We start from the raw sequence: 22495 nt of genomic DNA, 5'->3' as shown, positions 1-22495 counted from the left end.
AGTTATTGATGCCGGTAGAGCAAGCAATTATCTATAAAATGATATATAATTTATGTGGAGTAATTTTTAAGTTTTTTCTAAAAAGGGAGGCAAACATCATAACCTTAGCGTATTAATATATCGCATCGCATCAGTCTATCGCAGTCCATTATTCTACATAGGCCTCCACAAGTTCGAGCCAAAAATGGCGTGAACTCATGTGTTTTGCCCATAGTCACCACGCTGGGCTGGCGGGTTGGTGACCGTAGGGCCGACTTTGTCGCACCGAAGATGCTGCTGCCCATCTTCGGCCTGTGTATTTCAAAGCTAGCAGTTGTATGGTTATCCCGCCATCGGTCGGTTTTTTAAGTTCCAAGGTGGTAGTGGAACTGTGTTATCCCTAGTCGCCTCTTACGACACCCACGGGAAGAGGGGGGGATATGATGATATATTATAACGCCATAAGACTAAAATAATAAAGACGTTAGACGATGCTGACATTGGCGAATGTACCAGTAAGCTAGACGAACGCTTCAGCCTCGAATATCCCACTACTGGGCATAGGCCTCTTTCCCCATGTAGGAGAAGGATCAGAGTTTAATCCGCCACGCTGCTCCAATGCGGGTTGGCGGATATATTCTCTACTATGAGTAACGATCGCTATCACGTGTACATGATAACCGGGACCGACGGCTTAACGTGCTCTCCGAGGCACGGTGGGGAGACCCACAAGGACTGCACAAATACCCAGACCACGGCAAACACCTGTATGGCCAATACAAATGTTTGTCATGTGCGGGGATTGACCCCACAGCCGCCAGCGCAACAGGTGCAATCCATGGCTGTAACCGTTGCGCCAAAGCGGCGTCGTAGTATCGTAGTATAGTAATGGTACAGTAGGACAGCTGGAGCCTACGGCGGAAATTATGTCTAAATTTTATTTTTGAAACATTGTTATAAGATGAAAAAAAAAAAAATGTTCGACCGAAATATATTTTCCCTCGATTCGATTGTTTTATGGAATTATGAAATTGGGTAAAACGAAGCATATTTTCTCTAGGAAATAGGATATCGAATTCCAAAGGTCGGTAGGGGCGGCAAAATGAGTAGTGTATGTCAAAGAGCAACACGGAGGGGAGTAGCCATGGCGTTTTTTATCGATACAAAACTGTCTGTCATTGATTGCGGGGCGGGAGGGGGGGGGGGGAAATAACACAGGCAAACTATCTAATTCCCTCACATCGTCTGTTACTACGAAACTCACACATACTAAATTAAAAATACACTTACATTTTTCACACACACATAGATACATTCTGTGTCATTACATTATAATGACATGCCGCAACTACACTGACAAGTTGCTTACGGCCGTGGTTGTAACAACTGTCGATATGCATTATCGATAAATTCAAGTACTCGGTTAGGGAAATTAGGTTTTTAAAGTGATACAAAGATAAGATGTTATTATAAAAATGGACTTTATTGGAACGAAGTTCCTTACGGCAGGCTTGACATTTGGTTGGGCGAGCGAACTGAAAAAAATGTAATACTAAAACCGTAAGAAAAATATATAACGGTAGTGACGTAATATCAGTCACACGACTGTATAATATTACGTTTATAAAACTAAAATATTACTAGTAAACTTTATTTAGAATTATTTATGTAATTTTATACTGTCGACAAAAATAAATAAAGACATGTTTATTTCTCTTAATAGTTTTAATTATTTTTATTATTATTATTATTTTATGTGATTTATTTTATTTTACGGTATTTGTTATTTTCTAAAATCCTAAATTTCCTAAATACTTTTATGTATTTAATTAAAAACCAATCAACAAAATTAAAAAAAAAAGAACTAGACAATATAATTATGTATATAAAATTTAACATTTTTTTTCAAATTGTGTTGCTTCTATACTATACGAAGGAACTTCGTTCCTACCTGGTGTCCCATGACACTACATAATTATAATTTTTATAATGTTAAAAATTAAATGTTACTTAATATCATTTTAAAAACCAGTGATAGTTGTATCTATCACTGGTTTTTAAAATGTAATTATTTTCTATATATATGACGAATAAATTTTTGGGGTTTTCTTTTTTCATTAAGAAAGAAATTCCTATACTGGTATATTATTCCAATATTAATCGTGCCAGTTCCAAATTATGATTTGTTAAATCATTTTCGTGTGAATGGTAACTGAGAGAAGTAAAAAAGTCTTTGCCAATAAACTTTTATAACACATGTGTTACGATCTCATGTGTCTTAACGTGTACTTAAATTTCTGCTAGATTGAATGATTGTTAATGACTTTGAAAGGATGGATTTAACATTTTTAATTTTCAAAGTTGATAAATATGAGCTTCATTTCACTACTACGACTGAGGTGAACTACATGAGGTGGACTGGTGTACGCTTGATTATCTTGAACATAAGATAAAACAACTTAAAAACAGTATGGCGTTAGTGCTGGTTTGGTACCCTCGACTAATTTCCTTCTATTGTTCGCCAACACTTGAAAGTCAGAGATATTGAAATGATCTGAACAAATGACACTATTTTTTGTGGGCGTCCAGGTTAGTCTGTTATTACAAAAAAAAATCCATGTATCCCTTAAATTTGGATCTTTAGGAAACCTGCCAAATTTTTATATAAAACATAATGGTCGAAATTCACATTAAGTAATTCTAGTAAAATGTGTTAATACTCGTGAGTATTGTACTATATTTAATTTAATGCAATTTTATTATATAACTATGTATATTTAAAATAAAGCTCTCAATATAATAATACTCTTTATTGTTCACCATTAAAAAACAATACTCGTATTATATAGACATTTCGATTCGAAACTTCGTAGGAGTACTGCCAAAAATAAATAAGTAAATACGTCTTTCGTGATTTCCGAAAATCAATCCCTTAGGGGGTGAAATGGGGTAAATAAACCCAATAATCGACATGGGTGTCGTTATTTATGTTTTATTATGGGAATGGGGTCTATGCCTAGTAGTGCGATATTACAGGCTGAAGCGTATAAAACAGTATCTACTAGACTGAAGGTTACTTTCAATTCGTCTCTGGTACTAGGTAGATATGATGATAGATATGATGATAGATAGGCAGTTTTTTGTAAACACTAATTTCTTAGATCTTTTAAGAGCCTATATACTATATCCACAATTGGGGTTTTAGTGTTACGAGGGTAAAACCTTAAAGCCAACCGAAAATGTACTTAGGGGTCGTCCATGAATCACGTCAGGTTAGAAAAAGAGCGAGGGGGGGGGGGGGGGGTTTAAAAAAAATTGCTAAAAAACATCATGGGATTAATGGACGACTCCCTTAAAGCATTTGAGTTATTTAATTGCAGTTTCATTTCTGAATGGTTGACTTATTTGTGATCATAGCAGTCATCTAGAATCTGTACCATATTCATTATTTGTAATATGTTAATTAATCAGAAATACGATAGCTTTTGAAAGTTACCAAAAAAAAAGTAAATCAGATACAAAACAGAGTGAAGCCTGGATGTCTGCTAAAAATGGGAGTTCCACTGGGAAACATGCAAACTGTGAAGTGACCTACCCCCTGAGATTTTCTTTGCGCGCTTATTTTTAAAGTGTAGGTGTATATATATATATATATAATTAGCATAACATTGATGATAAGGGGGCGTGGTTTACCGATCACGCCATGTGAAGTCACAATCAGGCCATGTCGAAAGCTTAGTCGACCGGAGGCTGTGTAGCCAACCCTACAGTTTTAACTGTAGATCTACAGTTTTTTGGAAATTCTCTCAGTTTTTAGTTTAGGCCTTAAAATCTACAGTTTTTTGCTTAAGGTGCTAGCGCCATCTAGTTTGTTGTAGAATGGAGAACCCTTCGCAAGACCAATTTTGAATTTAACGATACTGAGACGTCCAGTGTAGAAAAATTTTGTTCGCATGTTTCTAAATTAAAAAAAGGCGATGGCTCTGCGATGTTTCCACTTTTATCGACTTTAACTAGAAAGCTTCTATGTTTGCCGCACCGTACTGCTACGGTAGAACGCTTGTTTTCCAGCATTAATCTTATGAAAACGAAGCTTCGAAATAAACTTTCTACAACTACAATAAAAGGTACCTTGCACACAAAGTCAGAAATTAAAAATTGTTTTGAGTTCAATGCAACAAATGACCATTTAAAAAAATTCAATCAAAATATGTACGATTTCAAGAATAAAGATGAAACGGAAAATCAAGAAGATATACAAATTGAAAATAAGACAGTAGCTAGTGATACCATCTAACATGTATCGTCAGCAGCCGATGATCAGCTGCTGATCAGCTACTATTTCATTGTTATCGATGGACCTTTATAAGCTGTTATAATTAAGATTCCTCAAAAATCGCTAGTCACATTTTCTGAAGTGTTACATTACTAACTTTTAAATATTACTGATTTTATTTGACATAATGTATCTTTATGACTTTTGATATTTAATTTGATTAAAACTTTGATAATTACATGATTTTTCTTGTTTTTTATTCCCTCTCTAAAATGTATTCTATTTATTATATACTTTATTGCACTAAAAATAATGTACAGAAAAATTATACAAAAAAGTTGATGGCAAAGGTGGACTTATCTCTAGAAGAGATCTCTTCCAGTCAACCAATGTTCATGAGAGATAGTGTCATATAGCGGGGAACACAGTGCAAGAATTAATAACATAATAGCTAAAAAACTGTAATATATTACATACTTACAGGTATAAATACATACACTTACATAGATATATATAGATATAATACATATACATATACACATATATCATGCATATACATATACACACACACTACTTACATACATATATATATATATATATATATATATATATATATATATACATACATACGTACACACATAAATACAAATATATGATATAATATTATAGGTAATTATATACTTACATATTCATTAAGTAGATGATTGTAAATTGAGTTGAGATATAAAATGCTCCTTTAATTTACGTTTGAAGGAAACAAGGCAAGGACTCTTTTGAATGTTTTCTGGGAGTTTGTTCCACAGTAAAGAGGCGCGTACCGCAAATGAATTTAGTTTGAATTTGGTATTGCACTTTGGTACATCCAGCTTTGGTGTAATGCCAGGGCGCCTGGAACGATTAGGAGAGGGTAGGAAGTGGAAACGGGATCGAAGATAAGAAGGAGAGTTTGGGTTACGTATGATGTTAAAGAGAGTAGAAAGGATATGCATATCACGGCGAAGGCGAATAGGGAGCCATTTGATCTGAGCACGGAAGTGAGAGATACGATCAAACTTTCGTAGGCCAAAAATGAAACGTACTGCGAGATTCTGAAGTCGCTCCAATTTTCTAAGCAGCTCCTCTGTCACATCCAGATAGCATACATCGGCATAGTCAAGGATAGGTAGTAGAAGGGACTGCGCGAGCATATATTTGGTTTTGAAAGGAAGAAAATACTGGAGACGCTTGAGAGAGTGGATCGAGTAATGTATTTTTTTTGCTGATTTCATTAACATGAGCTTTCCAAGAAAGGTTGCAGTCCATAATAAGGCCCAAATTTCTAACTTTATCAGCGTAAGGGATTGGGACCCCAGAGTAACAGATTTTAGGGACGAATTCCCATTCCAGTCTGCTTCTTAATCTACTGCTGCCAATAATGATGGCTTGTGATTTAGTAGGATTTACTAGCAGACCAAAAGATTTAGCCCAGGCCTGAACAGCCGCAAGATCATCATTTAAAATTCGAACAGCCTCATCCAACTCAGTCAGCCCGAAGTGTCGGTATATTTGCAGATCGTCTACATACAGATGGAAGGGAGAAGTGATAACACGTGAAACATTATTAATAAAGATAGAAAACAGTAAAGGAGATAATACGCCACCTTGTGGAACGCCAGCAGTGAGGTCCATCCAATATGATGAGTTATCGTCAAGAGTCACACACTGCTGGCGTCCAGAAAGATAAGAGTGAAACCAGTCAATAGCTGTGGGAGAAATATTAACAGCTCGCAAGGTACCAAGAAGAATATCGTAGTCAACAGAGTTGAAGGCACTGCTGAAATCCAGTAGAATCATGGCAGTGAGCTTGGTTTGATCCATCGCACACCGCACATCTTCCGAAACATTCAGCAGCGCTCCGACAGTGCTGTGGGATGGACGGAAACCGGATTGAAACGGACACATGAGGTTGTGAGAGGAAAGATGGTTGTAAATTTGATTATGGACGACGGATTCTAGGACTTTGGAGAGAAGAGGAAGAATAGATATGGGACGGAATTGAGAAGGGTTAGTAGGATTGGTGGTTTTAGGAAGGGGTATGACAAGGGCTTTCTTCCATAGTGAAGGAAAGACATTGCATGTAAGTGAAAAGTTAATAATGTGTGTTATTACAGGTGCAATGTCCTCCAACACAGGAAGAATCATGCCGAGGCTGAGGCTATCACTACCAATAGCTTTTGTTGAAATGGAGCGGATATGCTTCTTGATAGTTTCTTGCGAGACCGTTTCAAAAGAAAAGAGAGGTAGGTCAGGTGAAACAAGAGTAGATAAAAATGAAAGAGTAGATGTTTTTGTGTTGGAGTCCACAATTATAGGAGGAGTAATGAAGTAAGTATTTAAAGAGTTGAGATCCACGGAACTTTTACAAGTTACCGTGGATTTGCCCACACCTAGTGACCTCAGGAATCTCCAAGCTTGCGCTTGGCAGAGACCCTGCATTGAAGAGTGGATGTAACGGCGTTTAGCATCCCTGCACAATCTGTTGCAGATGTTACCTGATGATTTATTACCATTATTAAATAATAAAAAGACAAAGCTGTACATTTACTGTTTTTTAATTTGATATTTACAGTTTTCTACAGTTTTTTTCTGACGTATCTACAGTTTAGCTCTATGCTGAGGTTGGCAACACTGACCGGAGGGGAAGCTCTCGTGGCAGTTGGTCGTTGGATAGGTACTCTTTGGTCGTTGGCACCAGGGATAGACGGACGTGTATACGGTTCTAGCTAATACTTAGTTTTGCTTTTAGTAATTTAATTGTATTAAATTTGTAATCTTAATAAATAGTTAGAGTGTGAATTATAAATTTAGTTGTACTTATATAAAATGTTATTTGTTAAGAATTTAATTTGTAATCTTAATAAATAGGAATTATATTTTTGTGTTCGTTTTTGTGTCGTTTTTTAGTTAGTATTTAGAGTGAATTATAAATATATTATATAAGTAATATACATCCACGGGCTTTTGAACCCATGTCCTTTTTTATTGCTAAAACATGCAATTTTTTTTAATCACGGTAGGCGCTGCTCAGCGACATCATTGTTTAAGTTAGACTAACTTAATGTCTCCAACAGAGACGTGAGTCTACCGACCGGTTCTTATTCTAACGTATGATACAATTTATTTTTATAACTATTCCATTATTTATTCTAAATGTATAAATCCCACCAAAAACATTTTCATGTAAAATGTTGCCAAGACGAGATCATATGGCTCGCACTATCAAAAAGTTATCAGATCTCATGTAGAGCCAAGTTTCTAACTCTACAAGCCCTAACTTCTCAAACTCTACACCTTGATCAAAATATGTGGCTTGGCCGTTTCGTTACTACCGGCTGCCGATGATCAGTGAGTGACGAAATCGGGGTTTTTTAGATATCAATAAAATCTAAAGTATAAGAGCTATGCAATTGAATCTTTATATGTTTAATAAGTCTACTATTGACATCATATCCCCAGAATTTTGTTTATCTAGTATAAACCAAACCCAAGTTATGAGGGTTCAAAAAAACGACGAAGCGCCTCGAGAAAAGATGTGCTTTTCGTTTTTTTTTTTGACTCGTCTTGGCGGGGGCACTACCGTGTCTCCAGATTTATCTATGATTTTTTTTATTATTATTATATAAGGTGCGCATTTAACGTATTTTAGATATTTAAATATTGTAATGTCTTTCGGCCTGTTACTGTTAGGTAATGCTACAGATATTGAGAATATCTGAGAATATATGAGCTTGAGATGGCCAAATCCATTTCAGGGATCTTGATGTCGACTCGGGCCTCGTGGGCTGGCAATTGCCGAAGCTGAAGTGGATAAACGGAAACCTGGGTGCGGAAAAACGACACACATAGTCAGAAACTTTGACGAGAATGTAGAAATAGTAGTTACTACGACGATCGAAGCTGCCAAAGATCTTAAAAAGAAACTAGCCCGCCGCTTTGGCGACAAAATCAGGTCTAGGGTACGTACTTTGGCCTCCATTTTAATAAATTGATTCAAAGAGGACACGAAATGTAACCGTCTAACGGTGGACGAAGCTCTTATTCTCTCTCATTTTGGAGCTATAGTAATGGCGGCACAGCTTTCAGGGGCAAACGAAGTTTTTCTCATCGGAGATGTCAACCGGTATAGACAGAGAAAATATGTTCGAAATAAGGTACTGTAGACCTTATCTGACAATCAACATCTCACGTGAGTTGTCCTGCTATACCGGAGTCCCATGGACGTTGTATATGTGAGGATGAGTGATGTATCCCATCTGTGAAGTATACGTAAATATTTACTCGTCACAGGCAGTCACAGGACTGTCGATCTGTAGTAATAATGAAAAATCGCCTGTGGTATTATTATAATGCATGCATGATTAACAAACGATGGATGGAAGGATGTAAATTTTTAAATAAAAAAAAAGTAAACGTTTCTAGGGTATGGTATACGTGTACCTACATTTTAAAAATGCCAGAAAATAATTTTGAATTTTATTATAGGGTACAAGAGCCTATTAATGATAAAGGTTTGTGGATTTTGTGTAACTACGCATTTTTTTTTAAAAAGAGAAACCGATGTTTTTTGGTGATTCTACTTTCAGAATCAGTTGTAACTTTAATTTTAACAAATTTTTAATAAAGTTAAATATAATTATAATTTGTTAAATGACGATTTAAAGCTGCTTTTGAAGCCTCAAATTTTAAAGGATTTGAACAAGTCAAGATTTTGACAAGTTCAACGGAATTAGTGGTTCGTATAAAATATTGCAATAAACGACAATAGTATTGTGCAAGACACCAAATTTAACAGCTTATTTCAAGGCTTCCATGGTTAGTCACGTGGTATATACACGTAGAATATCTGGTACGGATAAATTTAAACCCAATAATATTTAAAATGTTGACGCCAATTTCTCTGTTGTTTTTTTTTAGGAACTAAAAGAAAACGCTTTTGTAACTTTAAAATTGCTTTTAATCGTAGAACGGTTTACAGGATAGTATTTATGAGTAAAACAAAAGAAATCAAAAGATGTAACAAAAATAATATTTCAAATTATATTTGTTTCGCGCAGGAAAAGTGGGTGGTATTCATCGACTCGATGCCTATGATTCTAATTCAGAACCTTTCATGGCATGGCACTAGTCCTCATACATATTCTCCTATCATCCTTAATATAAGTACCTACACAATATAACAGATTAATGAAGAAATGATCAATCATACGTATATGGGATATACACGTATATTACGTAAACAGTACCAAAAAGCTCATAAACGTGATACTGTAACTAGCTACGAGCTGACCTGTCTTATTTTAAAATATACGTCTTACAGTCAGTTTCATTGAATATCTTTGCATTTATACCGCGTCTATGAGCTCAGAAGTTATAACATTCGTCTTGTAAAAAATCTTGCATAATTCGCGCAAACATCATTCCTGTCAGTGATGCTCACAGACTAGCAAACACTCAAGTACGAATTAAAAATTAAAACAATTTGTTTTACAATCTGCTTTTATCAAGCTCTTCAGTCCATAACGTTACAACTATTGTTATTGGAAATAGATTTATCACTCAGAATCTGTTAAAAATTAAATTACACGAATGTTTAACATTAACGCGATAAGAAATTACGAACCCGATAAAAAGTTCGCATGTTTAAAGGCACTGACGTGTAAGTTGTAAAAAACGAGAGATTTTATTAATAAAACCAAAGGAGAGAAATATTAGCAAGACACAAGATACAAAATTAACAAATTAGCCGTAAAAAATAAAAAACCATAGTGGAAGGTATAAATTACTGTAGTCGTTTGAGATTCGAAAACAATTTTTTCAAGGATAACTTCGAAAACGACGGAAGCACAAGTTATTATTATACAATAATTTAACAGTGTCAGTGCTTTAATTTGGCCAATATTTTGCCTATAAAACGTACTATGTAAAGGAAAAAGAGCTGTTAATTACATATGTACAATACATGAGCTTGAGACAAAAGGCAGATTGTCTTTTTATTCATCACATAAAATTCTATTCTACGAACATTATAAATGCGAAAGTTGCGAGGAGGGATGTATGGATGGATATTTTACTTTTTCGCACAAAAGCTACAAAAACCGGTTTCTAAAAAATGCTATCTACATATTTAGAAATCCAGAATAACACAGAACATTTTTTCTTCCTAAGTTGCGCGACAATGGAAAGTTACGCGGGTAAAACTGCTAGGCGCAGCTAGCAGAAAAACAATAAAGATAAAAGAAAATACATGAATTTTTATTTTATAGCATTATGATTAAATGTACAATTAATATTTATACATAGCAGCTAATAAATATAATTACTGAATAACTGTTAAATTTATTACATATTTAACGATTTTTTCCAAATATATAAAATAATAATTCTATTTCTATTTTGAGATTTTCTTTTCAATATATCATATTATCATAATTTTATAATTAATTTTGAGATAAATTGATAAAATTAACTTGATATTAATAATTAAATTACACGACGAAATATAAAAAAGATTAGATTTTACTTAAAGTTTGACAGCTACTTTAGATAATTTTTACAGGTGTGGGCAGTGACGACTCCTTATTAAAATAGTTATGATGAATAAAAAGCGCCGCACCAATATGGCGTCCTTAAGTCTCGCTCGTAACTTGATGGAATCTTATACATTAATACCAATCCTTCTTTAGGGCTGATAACATGTCTAAGTTTACAAAATGCTGATCACACACATTTCTCGCTCGCATTCATCACCGCTCATAAAACCTTTCAAATATCTTACAAAACAATAATTTATAAAATTCACAATCCCTTGCATATGTGCATGCCTATAATAACACACATCAACTTTCATACGGTCTCTTTCATTTCACATAAGTAAAGATACCACAGCCACTGTCTGTATCTATAATACCAAATAGGAAAATGCTTTAACTTTTATTAAGATTATTATGAAAAGATAATGGTGAGGCTTTACATAATGTTTCTAGTATGCTGCGCTAGGTGCATTGGCCACTTCGTAATACACAGAAAAAAAAAACATTCCTTGTACAATTTGTGGAAGCAGATTATACACGTATTAAGAGTTTTAATTTAATTATAATTTTCTCTTATGAGGCACATGTATTTATGAATATTGCATCTATCTTACGAGACTGTCATTAAATATCTAGAAGCCACGTATCATTGCTTAAGATCTAACAATAAGTAAAAATTCATTACAATTGATTAATTATTCTAAAAAACGAGTAAAAGTTCTATTACGAATTTGAAATCAAGAAGCTCTATGCTTTCCACTCGGCTTCTGAGTACAAATTTAATAACAACATAAAAAGTTTTGTCTAATGATTATCAAATTCGTAATAGTAACATTAGCTCTTTCAAAAATTGAAATTATTGCATTGTTAGATCTTACGCTTTATATATAAGTAATTATCGACATATATTATCATAAAATGTAACATATTGAACATCAAGTAAGAAAGAACAAGTCACAGAGAGCAAAGTTCCACAAATCTAAGTTTTCAAGAAGGAACGAAAAAAAGCACTCTCTAAGGCCTAAATATAATGCACCTAACGACATGATATGACCTCCCAATATTATATTTGAGTTTACCAGCAGAAAGTTGTCTGAAACTTGGTTACATCACTGTAGTTCCACGACGTTTCAAATCTGAAAAAAATAATACTTAATGAGATTATGTTTGTAATACATCATTATTGACATTTTCGTTCAAGTAATATTAGTAATTTTAAATAAAACATAAGTTATGTTAATTTTATCACCAAATTTTACTGTCCCCTTACTCTTACATAAAACTGATGCAATAACATTAGATACAATTAATCTTCATTTGTCTGTAGTGCTTCATATACTTTTTAATTTTGCTCAATGATAATAATTAAAGATTATTATTAACCTATGAAAAAAAAAATTACTGTAACTTTTTGTCAAGGCATAAAAGTTGGCCCACATTTCATTAGTTAATCAAAAACAAATATTGTGTGTACATTACTAAATAAACAAAAAAGCAAATCATGAAACGCTTCAGCCTGTAATATCCCACTACTGGGCATAGGCCTCTTTCCCCATGTAGGAGAAGGATCATGAAACATTCAGTCCCAAAAATATATGAACCTATATCAAATTTGTATTTGTCTTACTAAATTAAAAAAATGTACAAACAACATGTTTCATTATTCACTTCACTTCCATTAGTTGTACCTAAAATATGGAATTCAAACATATTTCCAATGGCCACATAAAGACATGAACAGATCAGGATAAATAATTATGAGCCATAATAATGAACACATTAAGGAAACATACCCATACTACATGACATATAGTTTACTCATCACTCTGTGACACCTGTGGCGGCATCTATCTCGCGACATACAAAAAAAACTAGAGAAAACTGACGTATGCTACATCGTGATTGAATATACATATACAACAACCATCGAGGCAATATCCCACCAGTCACAACACCCATCTGGTCGGAGGATCCTCCCTTTCCAATGGTGGATGAACTTCACAACCTATTCCATCACAAGCCCTCTAACTGGTGACCCCGACGTGATCACACCTTGTTCCTCACGCCCCCCAAAACTGGCGACCCCGACGTGATTCTTCGTACACCCATCTGGTCGGAGAATCCTTCCTTTGTGATGGCGAACGAGGACCTCAACACCTCGTTCCTTACACCTCCAAACTGATGATCCCGACGTGATATGAACATTAGCGCAACGTTCATTATCATCGAGCAGCGAGTCATACGGCCAGCCAGCATCCACGGCTATTACGGGTATCCTGACCACCAGTATGCAGTGGACGCGCATTCCTGGTCATCACCCACAGCCTTCTAAGCGACTTTGGCACAGCACACTGCACTTCAGCCGGTCAGCTTGTAGAGAGACACTTCTCGCCTGGTCGACGCAGCAGCAAGCCACTACGCAGAACTGCACCACTCTGACTTACTGAAGCATTTGCAGCATCACCGCAATCAGTTCCAACTCACCGTGAACTATGTGGCATCTAGCTCTGACTCACTGGAACATTCCACTGGCCCGGCAAGTATCAGATCTATGGACGACTCAAACTGCTATTGACCTGTGGTCTCGGAGGGGAGTGATGTGACGACATCTATCGCGCGACATACGAACTAAGTAACTAAGAACTGACGTATTAGGATACACATCAAGACCTACATCGTGATATCAAAGTTATCAGAGCGATTAAGTATATATACAAGAACCCTACAACAACCGTCGGGGCGTTAGCCCGCCCCTTTGCGATGGCGGACGAGAAACTTAACAACATCCTATACTATCGCACCGCTTCCCAAACACCCATAGTATTTGCTACGCTCGCTACACTTGCCCTTGAGTTCTATCATAGTAATTCAGAAATATGGTTCCAAATAATTTTTTTTTCATACAAAGTTAAAAAAAAACATATTGAGTTTGAAAGAGCTTGAGATTTTTCTAGAGAACATTGGCTACGTGACGAAAACCTAAAACCACTCCTCTGCCCCAGTAACCAATCGTGGCTTTTTGTAGATTAACCACTCCTAAACACTGTGCTGAACTGTCCGAGGGTAACGTAGCTTATCGATGCTAGCAAAACCAGGTGCACTGCCCACCATATCTCCGTCCCTCCCCAGCGGGCTACCGTAATCAGCACAGGGTCTCACGCACCAGCTGGCGAGCGGCGCCTGCTGCTTGAGCTTGCGGATCTCCTTGGTGGCCCAGTTGGCGAGCGTCTTGGTGCGCGGCGTGCGCGACAGGCGCGCCGCCTGCAGCAGGTCCAGCAGCGGCCGCGTCTCCAGCAGCGGCAGCACGCGCAGCCCGAACACCGTGCACAGGTCGCCCGCCAGCCCCGCCACCACCGACATGTGCCCGTCCGTGCGCTCCGGCTCCACGGCCACCTGCGTCATGAACGACACGATGGCGCCCACGTGCGGCTCCACCAGCGCCACGTCCGCGGCGACCTGCAACGCGAACGTGCCGCTTTATATTACCTGCTACTTATCGTTATTAGGACTGACTATTGTCCTCCTGTGATTGTGGTTGCTGTAAAGTATCCGAAACGTCGACCATTTAATAAACAGCAATAAAAGTTGTTTCATTACAATGAGAGAAATTCGAGTAAACATTAGAAGGACTGTCTAATTTTTTTACAGATAATGTTGGCAAACAAGTGTACAGCCCATCTCGTAGTATGCGATTACCATAGCCTATTGACGCCTGCAACAGCAGAAGCACGTGCTACCTTACTCACCACTGAAAGACGACACTACTCGAAAGCAGTGTTATTTAGCTGAGGTCTTCTGTAAGTTTTAGTTACTTCCCCAGGTGGGCTGTAGACTTGGGTGACTCATGAGTGAAAGATATAAATGAAACATATCTTTTCAAGTGAGCTAGTCTCTCATTAGCTCACTTGCGTTTCAAATATATCTCTAGTTCACTATGTTTATGATTCATTTTCGAGATACTGACGTACTGAGCGAGAGTAAACGAGACTGAGCTAGCGAGCCACTCGATCGGACGATGGCGCTTATCATGCGAAAGAGAGAGATAGTTAGCTATGGCTCTGTATCTTTTCGATTCATATTTCACAAGGTCATAGACTCAATCGTCTTGCTTTGAACAAACGAAAAATTATTATTTGTCGCCAACATTAGGTTGCATTATAAAATTAAACCTTAGCAACGGCACACGCCGCGTGGTCTTTTACTGAGCTAAACGAGCTGAAGAGCTAAATGAGTGATATATATACTAAGATCAAAATTATATATATCTCTCTTTTCTTTTCAATGATATAAACTTCGCAAGGCTAGTTGGCTGCATCAGATTTTGAACAGGATCTATTCTGCTGTGTCCTAACTCATTGATTTAGTATTGCAATGTGTCATATCGTCGGGGATAGTGCAAAACCGCGTAACTAGCATTGGTTAATTCCGCGTATCTGACAAATGTAGCCAATTTAAATTTTGGCGAGCAATTAACGCAAAATCTTGATTGACTGCCACCACTTTGATGTGAGTTTATTTCGACCGATAGAAAGCCAGAAATCGCCCAATAACAAACAATACCGCGTCTTCTTCGGCCGGCAAGTATCGACACCGCGTAAGTGATCTTATGACCGGAAGCGCGTTTGTGGTTTATATTTGCTATAAAACTGTAAATTCTTAAGGAATATGCCCATAATGCATACTCACTACTGCAGAAAAGAAACTACTAAATTATATTTAGAGCCCATAATACAATCTAAACGTGAACTATACAGTATCTATGTTGAAGGGGCAACAAAACAGAAATTCTCTTAAAGATGTTTTGAAAGGTTCAAACATATCCTTGCTTCAACCGAAAAAAGATGCGTGTGATCTATGTTGATCATATAAACTGACTGAACTGATAAGGATTTAGGATATCATTAGAGGAAAAAAATGCAGTTAGCTGTTGATAGATAAGACTCTCTAAAACTTTTGACAGAACAGAGAGAAAGGCTATTGGGCAAAGATCGAAAAACGTGGAGGAATTAGATTTCTTAGTTAGTTTTATTTCATTTCAAAACCGCGTAACTTACTCTTAGGTTTGTGATAAGTTTATGGTCAAATCAAATCCGCGTAATTGTCGTAGGGCCTAAATTATTTACTTTAAGGGAATTACTTTTCCTAACAAGAGGTAGAACACATAAATAATCACTCTCTGTGTAAAAATGAGCTCAAAATTCGTTTACATAAAAAACTTATTGAGTTTTAACCTTCCCCTGTAAAATTACATCAAGTGCAGATACGCGCTCCCTAGCTGTAGCAGATACGTGGATTTGCACTATCCCCGACGATATTCTACTGGTCTACCCTTTAAATGTCCTGCTCGAGCTTCTTTTTTTAAGGACAGTGAAGACTCAAAATGACTGGGTCCTCTGAGCTAATAACTTCCACACAATTTTACGTAATACAAAATTAGGCTTTTTATTTACGAATAATATATATTATAAATAATCACAATAAAACCTAAACTAAGCAAAAGCATTATACATTTTTGTGATAGGCCATATTTTTAAGCTTACCTCACCGCCGGAGCCTTTTAGTCCTTGAATGATACCAGTATAAGCTTCCAGAACACTTTCTCGTAACTCACATAAGTATTCCACCATGTCGTAGTCGTTTCGATCGACTTGTGCATTACTGGCCTGAAAATTTTAACATAACCCTTAAATAAGTAAACAACCATTTTACATATTTATGAATATCATATGAGTAGTTACTAACCTGTTGCAACATTTGCATAACAACATCAAAATACTTTTTAAAATCTGGGCCAATGCTTAAGGCAATGTCTCCAAATACAGATAGAATTTGAGGCTTCACTGACCGATGTATAGATGGATCACCAAGATTTTCTAGTAAAAGTAATATTATTTCATCACAATATGGTAGCACCTAAAACAATAATGAGCATTAATTACTATTAACTATAGTAAATAGTATTGAGCTATAATTTAAATTAAAAGAGTTCGCATTAAAATTTTAGCTGAGATTTTAAAGTTCATGTAAAGTAATTTAAAATAACTAAATTATTGAAACTTATCAGATACCTTGCTTTTTAGCGCCCGACAGATATCGCCAGTTACGCCTACAGCAGCAATGCACACTTGGTACTCCTGATGATTTTTAAGTCCAACATAGAGATATTGTTTAAATGCATCCATGTATTTAAGGAAGCCTTCACCTAATACTTCAACTAGAGTAGATACTGCCATTAAAGCATCTTCTTGAACACCACCTGCCTTACCCGCATTACCAGCGAACATAGTTAACAAAGCTGTCATTATTGCATCAGAAATTTGAGGTGCATCCTCAGGTGTCATCTTTCGGAGCACAGATTGTAATGTAGCACAAAGAAGACTCTGAAGATCATTAAACAGAGACCTATCTGTCTGACTAGATATATGATTTTCCATCTGTAACACTTGTTGTAACCTTTCTAAGATAACCATTGTAGTCTTTTGCACAGTGACATAGCAGTCAGTTGGAGAATTTTTAACCATTTCCATGAGTGCTTCGTAAGCTGCCGATCTAAGGTTGTGTTGAGCTGCATCCTGACGATCAGTTGTTTCCAAAAGTCGTTCAACAATGAAATCAAAGTAGGACGACATGCAGTACGTTTTAGGTTGATTTGAATCACCGCAATCGGCGGCTTCATACGCTGCTTCTGCCAGACCAGTGAAAGCCCAGCATACATTTGCAGCTACACGAGGTTCAGCCTTGAGTCCTGTTACTAGACTTTCTAACAGCGGTTTGAGGTATGTATCATTAATGGCTGCCTCAGGAACAATTTCACAGATTCTACCAAAAGTCCACGCAGCCGTATCTCTTACTGCTATACTGGAATCGTACATAGCTTGTATCAAAGTAGGCATGGCTTCTTCCACAAGTGGCATAAGAGTGGTTGATTCAAGACCTCCTAAGATTGAACCAAAAGCCATTAATGCAGCTTCTCTGTATCTCCAGTTTTCACTTTTGATATTAGAACGAATGAAAGGCAAAACATGAGGAACGATGTCATTTTCACAGCAATTTGAGAGTAACATCAAACAAACTGAAGCGGCTTTAGACGGGTTCCATTCAAGCTCATCATCAGAGTCATCTTGCTTAGTTAATTTTTGCATTAAAACTGGAGCAATGTATTGTAGTGCTCCTCTGGCATAAAATCGCGATGTTCTAACTGGTGGGCGGCCTGTCCGACAAAAAAGATGTCAAAGACATAATATTTAAAAAATTTATTGTTATAAAAATACTAGCGACACGCCCGGCTTCGCACAGGTGCAATACTGATATTAAATATAAAATAAATATTTGCAATGTAACTGCAAAAACTGTGTTTATTTAAGACATCACATTAGAAACTTCTAAAACAATCAGTATCTATATTATGCATATATTATAGTATATAAACGTTCCTCTGGAGTCACTGTATTTACTAAAGAAAACTGCATCAAAATCTGTTGCATAGTTTTAAAGATCTTAAGGCTAGTTTACAGTTTCATAGTGAGTGTGGTTTAGTGCATGTGCTCAGTGATAGACAACTGGTTAGTGCGAGTGATTAGTAATTAGCGTAGTCCAGTAAATAGAAGCGTATTTTTTTGCGAGTAGCTCTGTCCCGTGCACCCTTCCTTCCCCTTGCCTTGTAGCTTGTCCGGTTGGACATGCTTGTTTAGTGATAAGTAATTAGCATTGTGGCGTGGACGACACTGGCTGTGTTCCCTGTAGCCTTGTTATAACACAATTTGAAATAAATACTATTAAATGATTGAAAAATATTATTAAAAAGAAAAAATGTTAAATTGAACCGAAGATACAACCTATAAATTTGTGCAGGAGTATCTATAATTGTGTTTGCAGGCAAACGAAGAAAAACCGACTTCAAATATATCGACAAGTAATACAACGTAGGTAGACAAAAAAAATGTCAAGTAAATACGCATTATTAAAGATTACTCCAAAAGTTGTAATCAGATCTCGATGAAATTTAAATATGACCACATGATAAACATCGGCTTTCGATTAAATTAAAAATCATAAAAATCGGTACACCCAGTAAAAAGTTATGCGGATTTTCGAGAGTTTTCCTTGATTTCTCTGGGATCCCATCATCAGATCCAAGTTTCCTTATCATGGTACCAAACTAGGAATATCTCCTTTCCAACAAAAAAAGAATTATCGAAATCAATCCATAAACGACGGTGTTATGCCCCGAACATACATAAAAAAAAGAAACATACGGTCGAATTGAGTAATTCCTCCTTTTTTGAAGTCGGTTAAAAACATGAATTTATAATTGTAAAGACCCTAAATATAAGATTAAAAGAGCCCGAGAAGTCTTCAGTTTCACACACTACCACGTTTAATAGGTTTTTAAGCATTTCTTGTAATAGCAAGTACGCTTGTTTTTGTTTGTCCATACTTGCTGTTCAACGCCTATCAGTTGAATTTTGCTAAGTGCAGGAGCTAAATAGTATTGGACACAACTAACACTAAGGATTCATGCTTGCACTTACAATTACTAAACACCTGCACTCACACTAATCAAAGTGTAAACTAGCCTTAAGCATACAGACAGAGGGAAGCGACTTTGTTTTATACTATGTAATCATACTATACGAATAATATTAATATGCTTAAATCTATTACCTGCTTCTGTTGCTTCAGCCATTTCAATAGCCAAATCAATTTCTTCATCACTTACATTTGACCAAAACTCAATACCTTGTAGTGAAATCTCATCAACATCTGATTTCATAGCTTCTAAAGTAATTGGGAATAGAGCCTGTCCCATATATGGTTCCATATACTGGTAGTACAGAGTTAAAATTTTTACCTAAAAATGAAACATACAAAATTTAATATTTCATATGAAAATAAAGAGTTGTAAGATGTCAATATGGTATGGTATATTTTGCAATTTAAAATTAAATAACTGTTGTAATAAAAAGTCAATAATGTAAAAATGTATATATGTAAACTCACTAAGCACTGAAGTGCTGCTACACTTATCCTCATATCACTAGATTGTGTTGCTTCACAAACAACTTCCATTATAAAATTTCTTTCATTTTCTTTATCAAAATTAGCCTTTGTGAACTCGAGAGAATTTAGCAGAGCTTGTGTTGCAGCCAAACGGACGTAACTACTGGGCTCGGTAGATCGCATTCCATGGATTATAGCAGTTAAAATTGGGTTACTCTGTTCTGTTAGTACTTCAGCGTCTATTTCTTGACATATATAACCTGTAGACATTAATGTAAGAATACTGAGGTAGTTTCATAGATTAATAATTTCTTCATAACTACCTATATTAAATATATTACATTAGATATTACACTAGATAAAAAATAACAATACTATTATAATTAAACTGTGCCCCACAGTTTTTAGCCGTGTTAATCATAAGAAAAACATAATAAAATATTCTTTTTCGGTTAATGGGTATCCAAAACAAAAATAATTTTTCTATTAAAACCAGTAATTCCTGGAAACATGACGAAAAGCATGTTAAAACTAACAAACTTTTCCAGTTTTATAATATTAGTAAATATTATATAACATCTAATCACATTAATAAAACTTTATATTCTTTAGTTTACTTTATATGAGTAACTAAATAATAATATTTACTGAGATCACTAGGCTCATTAATACCGATTACACTGTATTTCTTTTAGACATATCAATAGTGATCCTATGTAATGGCTATCCCATAGATTTCATATCTAAACATTAGTGTGTACATGTACAACAAATATTCAGTACTTTTAACACATGGAACAAAAATTATCTGTATTGTCACCTTGTTATAACTTAGTTATAAAATATTGACTAACAAAAGTTAGATTATTTTTATAATTAAGTTTTTAATTTTCATTAATCCTCAATATATTTTCAAAATAATTATACTTGTCTTTACCAATAGCCTCTAAACTTGCTTCTTTCTTCAACTCTGTTGAGTGAGCATTGACAACATTTTCTACAAGTATTGGGATAAGGTCATTCCACTGTCCTTCAGCTAGCTCTGCCACTGCTACATATGCAACACACTGAGCTGCAGAACTTGGCCTACTGTTTTCTGTTCCTATGGATGATAGGATCTAAAAATTTAAATACAATTTACACATTTACATTTTGATTACTATATATATATATATATATATATATATATATATATATATATATATATATATATATATATATATATATACATATATATATAATTAAATTTAACTTATACACAGACAGTCATCTGTTCGTGTATTAATCAACTGATTGTTTTTATATAGGTAACAGCCGACTATTATATCCACATAGAAATTATACATATATAAATAAATACCAATATTACAACCAGACCAGGTGGGAATTGAAACCACAACCTGTAGAGCAGAGCTACAAATTGTACCAACAGGTTAGTGATAAATATACTAAAAATAATAGAGTATTACATTTTTTTTAATGTAGAGTCTTATATCTTCAGGTAGTGCTAGCCATCTTTGCTGATATTGTTGTTTCAACGTGGGATCTTTGGATGTTAAGTGATTTTTTAGCTGTAACCCAGCGGCCATCCTAGCCACCTGGCTATTTCCTCCCTGTACCAGCACATCTGACAGCATCTTAATAAAGGTTGTGAAGTTAGTAACAGCTGCATGGTCAAGGTATTTTTCAGCAGCTTCCAATTCATTTCGATCTGTACAAAAACATGAGCTTCATTAAATAGTTACATAAACAACAAATTTTATAAAGAAAATAACCATATAAGCGTATATAACAGACAAAACAATGTCCAAAACTTCCAAAAAATGCATGTGAGGTTATTTCACAAAGAATATAATTAAATATTAAAAGATTCAAATTTCATATTTCTTACTCTCCCATTTACTCACTCTCTTATCAAAGAAAAATAACACAAAAGGAAAGCAACACAAATTATATCAACGACCAGAAACTTCTTTACATGACAGTCCAGTACTAATACGTTACGTTGTAATCCGTTCAATTTTAATTTTTAACAAAATAATTAGTTTTGTTGGTATTTATCAGAGCCCTTGATAGAAGGTCTGGTAGGCACCTTCATATAGATAGCACAGTTCCTGAATTCTTATTAGTATTAATCGTATATGCTACGTACTGTAAAAGTCAGTTGACAATAAAGAAGCGCCATGCTCATAGTATTGAAGAAAGCGTTACATACCTGGTGATATAGTCTTTTCTAATATTTGTATGAGTGTTAACGTCGTTTCCGTCAGCATTTTGTTTTATAGTATTCTAGCTGAACTTAAATCTATCTGGGAACTGAATAACCGATGAAAAACTGGTAACCGGCACACGAACGAACACTCACAAATTTCACAAAATGTTGTCCATAGACCTGTAACATTTAAAAAGAATCTAAGACAAACGTTTTATACTGTACAGCCTACAGCCAAACATTACAATATTATTCCTTAGGCTACGTCTTCACAAGCAAGCTAGCTTTTTTTGTAGACTAAATATAGAAAAAAACTGTCTTCTTATTCCGTGCGTATTGCAATGTACAAGTAATATTCATTTATATTTTTTCATTCCATAGACTTTGATATGATTACAAATTAGAATTAAATTTTATAATGGATAGGTATTTTTTCCTATAGAATGTTAATATAAACAT

At 35.4% G+C, this 22495-nt stretch overlaps 1 protein-coding gene across 1 annotated transcript; it reads right to left on the bottom strand.

The window, feature by feature from the left end:
* Positions 1–12488: 12488 nt before the first annotated feature.
* LOC123667609 (importin subunit beta-1) lies at positions 12489–22229 on the bottom strand. The gene is made up of 11 exons (XM_045601482.1): positions 22040–22229; positions 21294–21535; positions 20762–20942; positions 19825–20084; positions 19489–19675; positions 16893–18034; positions 16567–16737; positions 16365–16487; positions 13933–14280; positions 12877–13002; positions 12489–12512 (listed from the first exon to the last, which is right to left on the bottom strand). Exons 1-11 carry the CDS (start codon positions 22095–22097, stop codon positions 12489–12491), a joined length of 2862 nt encoding a protein of 953 aa, XP_045457438.1. The 5' UTR covers positions 22098–22229.
* Between the last annotated feature and the right edge of the window lie 266 nt (positions 22230–22495).

The sequence above is a fragment of the Melitaea cinxia genome, chromosome 3 (assembly GCF_905220565.1).
Source record: "Melitaea cinxia chromosome 3, ilMelCinx1.1, whole genome shotgun sequence".
Taxonomy (NCBI): domain Eukaryota; kingdom Metazoa; phylum Arthropoda; class Insecta; order Lepidoptera; family Nymphalidae; genus Melitaea; species Melitaea cinxia.
The sequence above is the reverse complement of the archived record's forward strand: the minus strand, read 5'-3'. Positions and strand labels throughout refer to the sequence as shown.

Bases quoted from the DNA above. Each gene is read 5' to 3' on its own strand.
- LOC123667609 (XM_045601482.1), bottom strand. From the start codon at position 22,097: ATGCTGACGGAAACGACGTTAACACTCATACAAATATTAGAAAAGACT. The intron at 21,536-22,039 runs GTATGTAACGCT...GTTTTTGTACAG, and splicing joins AGAAAAGACTATATCACCAG to ATCGAAATGAATTGGAAGCT. The intron at 13,003-13,932 runs GTGGGCAGTGCA...CGGGATCATCAG, and splicing joins TGGGGAGGGACGGAGATATG to TTTGGAGGTGTAAGGAACGA.